A 13,102-nucleotide genomic window follows, 5' to 3' on the forward strand; every position below is an offset into this window, starting at 1 on the left:
AACACTTAGCTGTTTCCAAACAGTGCGTCCAACACTTCAAACTGCATCATTAAGAATCCTGAAAAAGGGCGCTGCTTAGCCTGTCCTTGGCTGCCTGAATCTCCAACCCACCTCCCCAGCTTTCCTTTATCTCCTGGCTAGGAGAAACTGTCGTCGTGCCCCACAAAACTACTGTTCCTTCTGTGAGGGGATGTGGGTCCACTTTTAAAAACATTCCTTTCTTGGGGCGTCTGGGTGGCTCAGTCCATGAAGCATCTGACTTTGGCTCAGGTGGTGATCTCGCCCTTCATGGGTTTGAGCCCTGTCTGGCTCCGTGCTGACAGCTCAGCACAGAGACCCTGCTTGGGATTCCTTGTCTCCCTCTCTCCCTGCCCCTCCTCTGCTCACACTCTGTCTCCCTCTCTCTCAAAAATAAACGTCTAAAAAAAAAGGCTGGTTTTTAGGAAAAAAAAATAAGTGGCTGGTTTTAAGTGGAAAAAAAAACAAAAACAACAACAAAAAAACATTTCTTTCTCCACCTGCCTGCTTCTCTTCCCACCTGTTATTTGTCTTGCAAAGACTTCACACACCTGCTCCACAGGGATATGCTTAAACTGACTTGTGAATGAGCCTGAAGTTACTAAAACTCAGCTCTCGCAGAACTCAACTTTCAAAAGCACACTCCCAAAGAATTCATCTTATACATATTTATTGCGGGGGGGGGGGGGGTCTATGATGTACCAGGTTCTGGGTGCTGGGGACCCAGCAGTGAGCCAGAGCCCCCCTGGAACTTATTACAGTCTGGCTGGAGACAGAAGCAATAAACTACAAGTAAGATTGAGTGATGTTTAAGAAAAAAAGAAAAAGATAAAGTAGAGCAGAGTCAGAGTAAAGGGGAAGGAGACGAGCTAGGTCAGGCAGGGCAGGCCTCAGTAATGGTGTGAAATTTCGAGGGGAGAGCGATCCGGGAGGGCACAGCCCCTGTAAAGGAAAGAAAAGGTGTTTCTGGGGAACACGGAATCCGGGGTTCTTTTCACCAGGAGGCTCCCTTTAGAGCCTTCTAGCCAACGTCTTCGCCGCCGCTGCAGGACTTCAGCGTTCCAACCAGGTCCCCCTGGAGGCGGCCAAAGGGAAACGTCTAAAAGGTACCCGAGAGAGTGACTCCGGGAGCTCAGCTCGCCGCCTCCCAGCGACCCTGGCGGGCGCTAAAAACCACTCGGAACCAAAGTCCCGAGGGAAGCGCGAGCTGGCGGACCGCGGAAGCAGGCACCCACCGGAAGCAGCCCCGACACCCGAACATGGCGGCGGCCCGGTGTCTATGCTGGGGCCTGAGGCGAGCCGGGACCTGGCTGCTCCCGCCGCCCGTGTGCTGCCCCCAGCGGGTTCTGCACAAGCAGGCCGACGGCACAGAGTTCCAGAGTATCTACAGCCTGGACAAGCTCTACCCCGAATCCCGGGGCTCGGACACCGCCTGGAGGGTCCCGGTGAGCGGGGAAGGCCGTACGGAAGGGGCGTTTCCCCGCCTCTGCGGTGACGTTAGGAATCCCGGGCTCCATTGGCCAGGCTGGAGCAAATTGGAGTGGCTGCTGCTCGTAGGACGTGGCGGGGGCCGCGGAAGGGAGCTGGTTGCCGGAGCGAGTGGGGCTGGGGCGGCAGATTGGGTCCTGGCGCCGGGAGGGCTTGGGGTGTGCGGGCGTCTCGAGAGCACGTTGAGCGTGTTTCTTGCAGGACCACCGGCGTTTCCGAGTTCGATCCCCGGCCTCCAGGCCCAAATGTGGGAATTTTCCCTTTGGAGTGGACAATAAAACCCAGAAGCTGCCAAATTTTTTGAACCTTTTGGGAAGTTATGTCCGTAGCTCCTAAGAACCCCAGCGCGCCTGAAGAAAACAGGAAACAGGGCTTCGTTTCTTCAGGATGCATTTGTTGCCAGCCTGCTATGTTCAGGCTCTTTATCAGGCACCAGGGCAGGAGAGATAGGACCCAGTCAGTTCTACTGAATTTCTAAGTACAGGACTGAAAAGAAAACATTCATTTATTCGCTCACTCATTCAACAAACTTCAATTGAAAGCATGGTGTGTGCACCATGGAGGCATGGAGATAGGTGGGGGGGGGGGGGGGGGGGAGAGATCATCTGAATGCTTGTTGGAGCTTATCTTCCAGTGGAGGGTAGCAAGCGATAAATAAAATCAGAACTACAGAGTGTGTGCGATGGTTATAAGTTCTTTTGGAGAAAATAAAGCCTGGAAGGAAGGAGTGCTAAGGTAGCGGTCGGGTTGCAGTTTTAAGTAGGATGATCTAAGAAGACCTCTGGGAAGATGACTTTTGCGTAAGGACTCGGATGAAGCAAGGCAGTGAGACTTGTTCAAGGGACGGCAAGCAGGCCAGTGGCTGAGCAGGGGAGTCAAAGCAGACGAATCGAAAGAGGAGAGGGATGGGATGGAGGGAGGCCCGTTTACAGGGTTAACAGGTCTTTAGCTTTATTCTGAGTGTGATGGGACCTGTTGGAGGGGTTGAGGCAGAGGAACGGAATGATCCAACTTAGTTTTATCAGGATCAGTCTCAGGGCGCCTCCCTTGGTCAGTCAGTGGAACGTGTGATTTGGAGTTGTGAGTTCAAGCCCCACATTGGCTGTCGAGATTACCTAAAGATAAAATCTTAAAATGCCAGCAGCAACGACAAAGATCACTCTTATAGGGACTTACAGAGAGTAGACCATAGAATGGCAAGAACAGGAAGGCCACTTAAAAGACTGCAGTAACACAGGCAAGAGATGATGATAAGCAGAGAGGAAGCAAAAGACTCTTAGGGATGGGTCAGGTTCAGGTTCTAGTTACGTTCTGAAGAGAAAACCCATAAGATTTGCTAGTGTGTGTGGTTTTTTTTAGAATGTAATTTTTTTTAAGTTTATGTATTTTGAGAGAGAAAGCATGAGTGGGGGAGAGACGGGGTGGAGGGGAGGTTGGAGAGAGAATCCCAAGCAGGCTCCACACTGTCGGCGCAGAGCCTGATGGGGTACTCGAACTCTCGAAACGTGAGATCATGACCTGAGCCAGAGTTGGCCACTTAACCAGCTGAGCCACCCAGGAGCCCCTTGCTAATGTATTTTCTGTAAGAAGTGAGAATAAGAGAGGAATTGAAGTCCGGGGTGGAAGAATTGAGTTGCCATTAATCGAGATGAGAAAGTCATTTGTTCTTTCGTTCAACAAAAAGCATACTGTATACCTAATGTGTCAGACACTGTTTCAAACGTTGCAGACACAGATAAAACTGATAGGGTCCCCGCTTCATGAAGGTTATGGTCTAGTAGAAGGAGCACACAGTAAAGAAATGGGGAAAACACAGGTGATGAAGAGACCAGGGTGCGGTCAGAGTGCTGGGGAACTATTTCAGATCGTTAGTAAGGGGAGTCCTCTGTGAGGAGGTTTGAGGTTTGAGGTTTGAGGCAGCCATGAGGAGACCTCAAATAGAAATTGCCTCTATGGGTCTGGAATTGAAGAAGGTTTTGAGTTTGAGCCAGACAGTTGGGAGTCATGAACACCCATAATATTTTCATCATCGTAGATGCATGAAATGTCCTAGGGAAGGAGTAAGAGAAGAGAAAGGATTCCAGGGGCATGTCAGTGTTGCAAAGAGCAGGGGCGCCCGGATGGCTCAGTCGGCTAAGTGTCCCACTCTTGATTTCGGCTCTGATCATGATCTCACAGTTCATGGGTTCGAGCCCCACATCGGGCTTGGTACTGACCGCACGGTGTGTGCTTGGGATTCTCTCCCTCCTTCTCCTTCTACCCCTCCCCTCCCCTCCCCTGCTCGTGCTCTCTTCCTCTCAAAATAAATAAATAAACACGAAAAAAATTGCAAAGAGCAAATGAAGAAGAGTGGGAAAGTCATTAGGGAGATAAGAAGGAAGCTGGAGGCAGAGGGAGAGCAGCCCTCACAGAGGGCGGAGCCTGGCCTCCTCAGTGCTGCAGGGAGTGGAGGGGGATGAGGATTTCACACCCCGATAATCCTAAGATGAAAAGGGATGAAGGCAGCCAGTGGTGGGGACAGATGAGGACACCATGAGTGTTGGTAGCCAGAAGAGCCTCAGAGTGGGTAGTGTCTGCACTGGGCCTGTGGGCCCGGGGCTCAGGTTCAAAGACATCACTACCGAGACCAACACGGGAGAGAGACGGAGGTGAGAAATCCCGGAACGAGTAGTCTCTGACATAGACCCTCAAGGCAGCTGGCTCCCCATGTGAGCCTCCTGTGGCCTAGGGAGAAACAAGGTGGCCCACCAGGTTTGTTGCTGTAGGTTAGTAGAGGGGATTCCTTTTGGAGTCTCCCTGAGGCATGTGTACTGTGGAGCCTGCCCTCCCTCCAAGGAACCAGGCCTCCCATGATGCCCTCTGGAGTCCGAGGAGCCTTTTTCTGTCATCCTGATATGATTTCGCTGGGGACCTGAAAATGGCTGTATTACATTTGCATTACGGCTTTATATCTTTTCTTTGATTGCCCTGGACCAGTTCAGGACTCACAGAGCTGGTGATATTTATTTAACGCTGTGTACATTACATTACAGGATGATGCAAAGCAAGCCAATAATGACATTCCTCTAGGTAAGTAATTTTGCTTTATACAAAATCAGTCAGGGGGCGCCTGGGTGGCTCAGTTGGTTAAGCGTCCGACTTCTGCTCAGGTCGTGATCTCTCTGTTCGTGAGTTTGAGCCCTGCTTTGGGCTGTGTGCTGACAGCTCGGAGCCTGCAGGCTGCTTCAGATTCTGTGTTTCCCTTTCTCTCTGCCCTTCCCCCATTCATGTGCGCGCTCTCGCTCTCTCTCTCTCTCTCTCTCTCTCTCTCTCAAGAATAAATAAACATTAAAAAAAAAAAATCAGTCATTTCCTCCCACCCTCACACAATCCTTCCAGATCTCTCCAGCCTAACAAAAGTAAAGAAACTGTCTCTGGGTGTGCAAAAGCAGAGCCCTTTAAGCACTTTAGAATACCACAGAAATGATGGCACAGCCACTGTGGAGTGCTGGGCAGTGTGCGAGACGAATCAGAGCTCTTGATGTCCTCGTGACAAGGAACAGTCTTTCCAGTAGATGAGCTGATGGTTCTCCGGAAAAAGTTAAGCTGCAGAAGAATACATACACTAAGCTACCATTTGTGTCTTACGTTTGTATGTCTGAAACATACATTTCATGCATATACATAGACCTGAAATGATGTACAAGAAATTGGATTCGAGGACTGGCTGGGGGAGTGGAGAAGAAAGGATTTGGTGGCTGGGGAACCCAAGTGGGGACTTCTCCCTGTGAACTGTTTGCATAACTTTAGACTTGTGTACCACCAAACACAAGGTGATGCCCGACGGACATAGCCTGTGAAGCTGCAAGCCCCTTTTAGGGTCCAGCAGTTTGTGGTGTCCACAGACCGTGCGAGGAGGAGTCGCCACGGGTGCCAGCTCCCCAAGGCCCTTGTTCAAGGTGACACGGAGACAAAGAGCCTGATCAACTGCAGCACAAGGGAGTGGCCTCCCCATGGCTTAGGAGCCGGTGCCCCGCCGCAGGTGGCATTTTGGTCGCCGGCAGCTGTGCCTTGAGGCGCGCATGTGGCCGGAGGTGGCAAAAGCCTATCTCATCAAAACCGGGGGCAAAGAGACGGTCTCATGACAGCCTCCAGGGAGACAGGGAGGCGAGTGGGAGCCCTCCATGTCTCAGCTCCTCCCCTGCCTCGGGTGCTCTTGAGTTTGGGGGCCTCACAGGCCTTCCTAGAAGACGGACTCGGCCGCAGTGCAAACCCTGCCTCGGCGGCCTATGCAGATACAGGCAAGGTTGCCCACACCGTGGTAGAACCGTCCCCCGACAGTACCGCGCAGTCCTTACCTCTGCAGAAAAGTGAACTGATTTGACTTTCCAAAAGGAGGAACTTCTCTCGGAAGCAGTCCCGAGACGGGCCACCACTGCCCACCAAGGCCCGCTGTCCACCACCACGGTTCCAGGTCTTTGCCACCCGGTCTTCTTACGGCTCACCGTCCAGCCTTCCGAAATTTCCCCCCTACCACGCTTCCCTACTTTCCTCAGACACCGTTGAGTCTGCTTTTCATGAACCATAAAAATGGAAGAAAGCCCATTTTACATTTCATAGCAAATCTGAGGCTCAGAGAAGCAGAGGGACTTTGCCAAGATCACAGTCGGCCAGTGGCTGTGCCCGTGTTAGAAGCAAGACTCCCAGCTCCAATACTAGAATGCTTTCATCCAAGGACACCTGGGTGGCTCAGTCAGTTAAGCATTCGGCTTCGGCTCAGGTCACGATCTCATGGCTAGTGGGTTTGAGCCCCGCATTGGGCTCTGTGCTGACTGTGCAGAGCCTGCTTGGGATTCTCTCCCTCTCTCTCTGCCCCTCCCCAACTTGTGCTTTCTCTCTCTCTCTCTCTCTCTCTCTCTCTCTCTCTCTCTCTCTCTCAAAATAAATAAATAAACAGAATCGTTTCATCCAGCGGGGATGTTTTTAAACACTGACTAACCGGGCCCTGGGCACCAGGAATACACAATGTCTGCCCCCTTGGAGCTTACGGTCTATTGGGATTCCACATCCACCACGTTTCAAAATACAACATTAAACTAAGTTTGTCCCTCAGTTTGAGCTTTTGACAGAGTCTTTGCTTTAAAACAAATAAACAGCAAGAAGCTAGGGCAGCCGGATCTGGGGAAATGTACTGAACCAGAAGCAGACAACCCAGGTCATAACTTTACCTCCTTTGCTGTGTGTGTGACCTTGGAAAGGCACTTGATTTTAGCTTTGAGATCTGTAAATAATCTCTGCCTTTACTGCTTTGAACGTTATGTTTGTTATATAAAAGTCATTGAAAGATGTGTGGGGCACCTGGGTGGCTTAGTCGGTTAAGCATCTGACTTTGGCTCAGGTCATAATCTCACAGTTTATGGGTTCGAGCCCCACATCAGGCTCTGTGCTGACAGCTCGGAGCCTGCTTTGGATTCTGTGTGTCCCTCTCTTTCTGCCCCTCCCTTGCTCACGCTCTGTCTCTGTCTCTCTCAAAAATAAAATAAACATTAAAAGAAAATTTTTTAAGAAAGATGTGTAATAGGGATAGTCATACTGTATTGATAATAAATGAACAGTTTGAGCATTTTGCCAGGGGATAATCTTTTTTCGGTGTGTGTTCTGTTTTATAGATCGTTTGACGATATCTTATTGTCGGAGTAGCGGTCCTGGGGGCCAGAATGTTAACAAAGGTACAAGGCACCTTGTTTTTCACTTTGAAACTTGGCCGGGAGATGCACTTGAGTTCTATGCTTACATTCATGTGGAATAAAGGGATTGTTTTAGCAGGAGCTTAAATACCACCAGTTTATAATAATCCTCTTTATTCTTTGAATGTGGTCTGATTCTTAGACTCTCAGCTGTGGGTTGCTAAGACTAGGGTTGGCTTGTGAACCGAAACAAAGGGAAATCACAGTGTGAGCTGGCAGCCAGCTCCGAGAACAGGTTTCTTTCGTTCTCATGGAACCCATTCCCCCTCCCCCTTCTTTTCAGATCCCACTAAATTGTAAGAGAAGCACTGAGCATTTAGTTCCCAGAAGTTAATTTTTGTCCAGAAGTGCCTCACTATCTTTGCAGGCTCATTCCATCACCAACCTTGTATTCCCAAGTTGACACAGGACCTGTGTCACGGGTCACACCTGGCTGGGTGTCTCGCCTCCCCGTTTCAGGATTGTCACCAGCCACTGGGCGCTGAGCCTACTTGAGAGTCTCTGTGACCCGTGCGCCCTGGTCCCTTTATTTACAGTGAATTCCAAGGCTGAAGTCAGGTTCCATTTGGCAACCGCCGAGTGGATTCCCGAGCCTGCGCGGCAGAAGATGGCCATCACGGTAACCACCGGTTCCTTTCTTTTTCCGTCATCCCTCAGTCGTTTTTAAACCTTTTACTCTGTAGAACTCTGGTGTTGCCTTTGTTCTCTGCAGCATAAAAATAAGATCAACAAGTCAGGAGAGTTGATACTCACCTCTGAATGCAGCCGCTATCAGTTCCGAAATCTGGCAGATTGTCTTCAGAAAATTCGAGACATGATTGCTGAGGCCAGCCAGCCAGCTAAGGAGCCGTCCAAAGAAGATGCTGTACTACACAGGATCAGGTACCAGAAAGTGCCCCCGAGCTTCTCTCAGCTGAGTCGTGGGGACAAGGGGCTGCGCGGAGAAGACAGGAGGCAGGGGGAGTCCGCGACTTCCCAGCAGAAGATGGGAAGGCCCCGGGACCGAGAGAAGCCGCTGACCCGAGCGGGGCTGGCCCCTGCCGATCCGGCTGCTTCCTTCCCACCGAGCTGCCAGCTCCTCTCCGCTTTGAAAAGCATTGATTGGGCATCTGGGCCTAACTGCGGTCTTTTTGTTTTCAGGATAGAAAACATGAATCGGGAAAGGCTGAGAAAAAAGAGGATACATTCTGTCATAAAGACAGGCAGGAGGGTAGATATGGACTGAAATACTCCTCCAGAGCTGACACAGACCCTCTTCAGGACATCCAGGCAGCCGCGAGCTCTAACACCATCAGGAGACCCCTTGTTGTTTGTGGCTGTTAATGCTTGGCTTTAACATGGGCGCCACCATGAGAATGTTCATTTGGAAGGAGGGTGGCAGGCACTGGTTGCAAAGGTCTTTATAGGCAATCACATGTTGTCAAACCTTAATTATCCACTTAATGCATTAGCTGTAGTAAAGTGCAGTAAACGCAGTGGGCTTCGCCTCTCATTCAGAATGCTTCAGAACAGAATTCGGACCTTTTCTGTATGTTGAAATCTGCCTCACGATTGTTGACCAGCACCGGTCAGCCAGGGGGAAACAGGAACGAGCTGCGGTATCTGCGCTCAGGGAACACACCTCGGGTTAGGAGGGCTGAGACAGGAGAGGGGGCACCTGAGCTGGGCCTTGAAAAGGGACTAGAATTTTAGTAGAGGTGCAGGAGGGACACGCCAGTTGGCAGGAACCGTATGAATAAGACAAACCAAAGAAAAGGCTGGGGTGGAGAAGCCAAGGGAGCCATCTGAATGGTGGATTCGTGCCATGGGTTGCGGGAGGTAAGTCTGGAAAGGAGACAGAAGCTCAATGTGGAGACTCGAATTCAAGTTCGAGAGTTTAGATTTTTTTTTAACATTAGGTTCTGCTGGGTTTTATTTATTTATTTAATTTTGGAAAGAGAGCATGAGTGGGGGAAGAGGCAGAGAGACGGGGGGACAGAGGATCCAAAACTGGCTCTGTGCTGACAGCAGACAGCTGGATTCGGGGCTGAAACTCATGAACCATGAGATCGTGACCTGAGCCAAAGTCAGACACTTAGCCAACTGTGCCACCCAGGCACCCCTCTAGAATTTAGATTTTAAGCAATGTAGGTGACCAAGAAATGCTGAGGTTGTTCAGCAGGAAGGAACGCCATGTGTTAGGTTGCTGTCACATGCTGTGGGATTTTAGAGGCAGGAAAAGAGTAAATCAGACCTGAAAATAGGTTTTTGCCATCCTATGGGTATGGGAAAAACCCAGGCCGGCATGACTAAAGCAGATTACTCTGGTGTGTATGAATTTCTTGGAGTGTTCTCTGTAATTTTGATCTAGTTCACCTGTTCAGCAAATACTGCCCTGTGGTGCTCGAAATGCAAGATAATTAGCTGTAGTGGTAATATACAACTTTATGTGAGCAGGGACCTCATCATTCACAGAAGTGTAAAAAAGGGACAACAGGGGCACCCGGGTGGCTCAGTCGGTTGAGCGTCCGACTTCAGCTCAGGTCATGATCTCACGGTTTGTGGGTTCGAGCCCCACGTTGGGCTCTGTGCTGACGCTCAGAGCCTGGAGCCTGCTTCGAATTCTGTGTCTCCCTCTCTGTCTCTGCCCCTCCCCTGCTCACGCTCTGTCTCTGTCTCAAAAATAAACATTTTTTTAAAAATGTTTAAAAAAAAGGGACAAGTTATTGATAAATGACTCTTCCAAGAGTCCCCTCAAGAGACTCAGAGCCTAGTTGGGGGTGAAGCTCATATATGCAAGGCAGTGCAACATTCATTGGTCTGTTTGCTAATTCAACAAATACTGAGTGAAAGGCCCTGGGTGAGGTCCCAGGAAACTAGCAATGAACAAAAACAGTCCTTTCTCCAGAGAACTTAAATTCGATCAGGTGATAATAAAAGTGGAGAAGAAAACTGGATTTCTGTTACGGTAACACAACCTAAAACGTGAATAACTTAAGATCTAAGCAGGTTCTGGGGAAAAAAGGGCTTCTGTCGTGAAAAGCACACGTAGGGCAGCTACAACATCAAGAGATTTTGGAAGCATAATTTTTTGCTACCTGGGCAGCTGGTGATCATTGTTTCCTGCACACCCCCCACCCAAACAACCAGATAAATAAAATAAGTAGTTTCTGGGAACCAGAGAAGTAACTAGTTCTAGCTTGAGGGTCAGAGAAGATATACTTGAGGCGCTTGAGATAGGAGGGGAGGGGCTGGCTGGCCATTCGAGCAAGACAGGAAGACCTTGTCACCTAAAGGCTCCAGTGGTGTCCAAGCCCTGCCTATGGCTGGGACAGTGAACTACAGTATCCAGGGAATGGGCTCTGAAGCCAGTGCGCACGGGGTCAGCTCCTGCCTTCCACCACCCCCAGCTGTGGTGGGGCCTTGGGCAAACCACTTAGCCTCTCTGAACCTCAGTTTCCGCATCTATAAACTAGGGGTGATGTTACCCGTGCCTACCTCAGGATTGTTGTGTAGCTTAAATGAATCAAGCGGTTAATGGCACTGAGCATGTACTTGGGGGATGCTAACCATGATTGACGGTTCAGTTTGGCTGAAACCCAGGCAATGAGGAGCTGTGGGAGCCATGTTGGCCACATGCAGTGGAAGCCGTGTCTAGAAAGGCCTTCAGTGTGACAAACTAGGACACTTAGCCTCCTCCTCTGCAGAGGCTGTCAGAGGAAGATTAACCTGACTGCGAGCGGGCGAGGAGAGTGCGGGGAAATGCGTGCAGGCTGGTGGACTGACCCATGGAGGAGTCAGGAACCCATCCTGGAACTGGGGCGGTGGCAACAGGGATGGAGAGAGAGTAGCAGACGCGAAAGGATTATGGAGACCGAAATCGGGCCGGGTGGGGTGGGAGCAGGTGAGTGACGTGTGTGATGTGCCTCGAGGCGGGGAAGGCACAAGGGAGCGGACTTGGGGGGATGGTGGAGTGAGGATGGTTCTGCCTGTGAGGAGCTGCCTCCGGGAGTGACGCCCGGGAGAGGGGATGCAGCCAGCCGGGGGCTGGGGGTGAGGTTGCAGCTAGAGTGTGCAGGGCAGAGGACACAAGACGAGTCTTGGGAATGGGTAGGAGCAGTTGAGGGTGAGCAGAGCAGAATATGGGGACATGCTGGGTTAGATGGTGGCAGCGGGGAAACCAGAAGAGGCATCCCTGTGGGCTGACCCTGGAGCAAAGCGCTGGACCCACGAGGCCCTCAGAAGACATTAAGGGTACGTGAAAAGACCTGGAAAAGTGTTTGGGACACACAGGAGGGGATAAAGAGGTAGAGACACAGCAGGCTCGGTAGGGGACGGGGAATAGAGCACAGAAGTAGGACCCATCCTTTAAAAATGCTGAGGGGGCGCCTGGCTGGCTCAGTCGGTTAAGCGTCCGACTCTCAATTTCGGCTCAGGTCACGATCTCTCAGTGGGTTCAAGCCCTGAGTTGGAATTCTCTCACTCCCTCTCTCTCTCTGCCCCTCCCCTGCGCTCTCTCTCTCACTCAAAATAAATAAATAAACTTAAATGCTGAGGATTGGGACGCCTGGCTGGCTCAGTGAGTAGAGCATGAGACTCTTGGTCTCAGGTTCGTGCATTCAAGCCCCATGTAAGACGTGGAATAAATAAAGATTTTTTTTTTGAAAAGGCTGAGGACAAACGGGTGAACAACAATGAAGCGTTCTGCATTCATCCAGCTAGGGGGACCCTTAAGATCTGTACACTTGGCTGCATGTGCACCTCAAGGAACAAATTGGTTCATCTTAAAGGAAAGCACCTCCGGCGGGCCTGGGCGGCTCAGTCCAACGGGTGTTCAATCCTTTGTTGTTGTTGTTGTTTCATTATTTATTTTGAGAGAGACAGAGAAAGTGCGAGCAGGGAAGGGGCAGAGAGAGAGAGAGAGAGAGAGAGAGAGAATCCTAAGCAGACTCTGCACAGTGCCCAGAGTCTGACACAGGGCTCGAACTCACAAAACTGTTAGATCATGACCTGAGCCAAAGTTGGGAGCTTAACAGACTGAGCCACCCAGGCGCCCCCCACCTTTTTTCTTGAGGGGGCAGGTGTGCAACTCTCAATTTCATCTCAGGTCATGATCTCTGGGTTAGTGGGTTCAGGCCCCAAGTTGGAATTCTCTCTCTCCCTCTCTCTCTGTCCCTTCCCTGTTCGCTCACTTTCTTTCTCTCTCTCTCTCAAAATAAATAAGTAAACTTAAAGATTGAGGCCTAGGATGCCTGGCTGGCTCAGTGGGTAGAGCATGTGACTCTCGGTCTCAGGTTCATGAGTTCAAGCCCCATGTAGGGCATGGAGTAAAGGTATTTTTTAAGAGGCCGAGGACAAAAGAATGAACAAGAATGGAGGTCCCTGGGTGGCTCAGTGAGTTAAGCTTCGGACTTCCCGTCAGGTCAAGATCTCATGGTTGGTGGGATCCAGGCCCCAGACCTACCTGCTCAGGATTCACTCTCTCCTGCTCTATGCCCCTTCCCTGCTCATTCTCTCTGTCTCTGTCTCTGTCTCTCCCCCAAAATAAACAAATAAGCTTCAAAACAAAACAACAAGAAAACATGGTTTAAAAGGAGAGCACCCTCAAGGCAGGGGACTGGAGCCAGGGGGGGTCAAACTCTTCCTTCTTGCTGATGTTAAGGGGGGAAGGAGATGAGTTTGTGCAGACTTTGCACATGTCGGAGAGAGAAAACCAAAGAAGAACGTGTCCAAATTCCCTGCGCCCTGGACGCGTGGAAATGGGAGAGGCAAGTTCTCCACTCGGCACGACGGGGAATCAAATCTTTCAGAAGCTCATGGATTTTAATAGTGGATTCTAAACCGTGTGTAACGTTTAAAAATGAGATCATTCTTTATTTGTATTACTTTTT

At 50.4% G+C, this 13,102-nt stretch overlaps 1 protein-coding gene, 1 long non-coding RNA gene and 1 other non-coding gene across 4 annotated transcripts; 2 read left to right on the forward strand and 1 right to left on the reverse strand.

Annotated features, from left to right (window-relative positions):
• Positions 1-671: 671 nt before the first annotated feature.
• LOC122485882 lies at positions 672-1,370 on the reverse strand. Its single transcript, XR_006297974.1, has 2 exons — positions 1,254-1,370; positions 672-960 (listed from the first exon to the last, which is right to left on the reverse strand). It is a non-coding gene; the product is annotated as an uncharacterized LOC122485882 (long non-coding RNA).
• On the forward strand, positions 937-8,707 carry MRPL58 (mitochondrial ribosomal protein L58). Of its 2 annotated transcripts, XM_043585222.1 has the most exons (6): positions 937-1,463; positions 4,539-4,575; positions 7,155-7,214; positions 7,769-7,851; positions 7,945-8,114; positions 8,373-8,707. In XM_043585222.1, exons 1-6 carry the CDS (start codon positions 1,278-1,280, stop codon positions 8,455-8,457), a joined length of 621 nt encoding a protein of 206 aa, XP_043441157.1. In that variant the 5' UTR covers positions 937-1,277; the 3' UTR covers positions 8,458-8,707. The 2 variants fall into 2 exon arrangements, with proteins under 2 accessions (XP_043441157.1, XP_043441158.1); XM_043585223.1 differs by lacking the exon at positions 7,155-7,214 and having other exon boundaries at positions 1,241-1,463.
• A 1,523-nt stretch (positions 8,708-10,230) lies between these two features.
• LOC122486238 lies at positions 10,231-10,344 on the forward strand. Its single transcript, XR_006298087.1, has one exon. It is a non-coding gene; the product is annotated as a U11 spliceosomal RNA (small nuclear RNA).
• The last annotated feature ends 2,758 nt before the right edge of the window (positions 10,345-13,102 follow it).

This window comes from Prionailurus bengalensis, chromosome E1 (assembly GCF_016509475.1).
Source record: "Prionailurus bengalensis isolate Pbe53 chromosome E1, Fcat_Pben_1.1_paternal_pri, whole genome shotgun sequence".
Classification (NCBI taxonomy): domain Eukaryota; kingdom Metazoa; phylum Chordata; class Mammalia; order Carnivora; family Felidae; genus Prionailurus; species Prionailurus bengalensis.

What these genes read in the sequence shown, in the direction of transcription:
- MRPL58 (XM_043585222.1), top strand. Translation starts at nt 1,278, where the DNA reads ATGGCGGCGGCCCGGTGTCTATGCTGGGGCCTGAGGCGAGCCGGGACC. An exon ending in ACACCGCCTGGAGGGTCCCG is followed by an intron (nt 1,464 to 4,538) that starts GTGAGCGGGGAA and finishes ATTACATTACAG; the next exon opens with GATGATGCAAAGCAAGCCAA. An exon ending in GGCAGAAGATGGCCATCACG is followed by an intron (nt 7,852 to 7,944) that starts GTAACCACCGGT and finishes TGTTCTCTGCAG; the next exon opens with CATAAAAATAAGATCAACAA.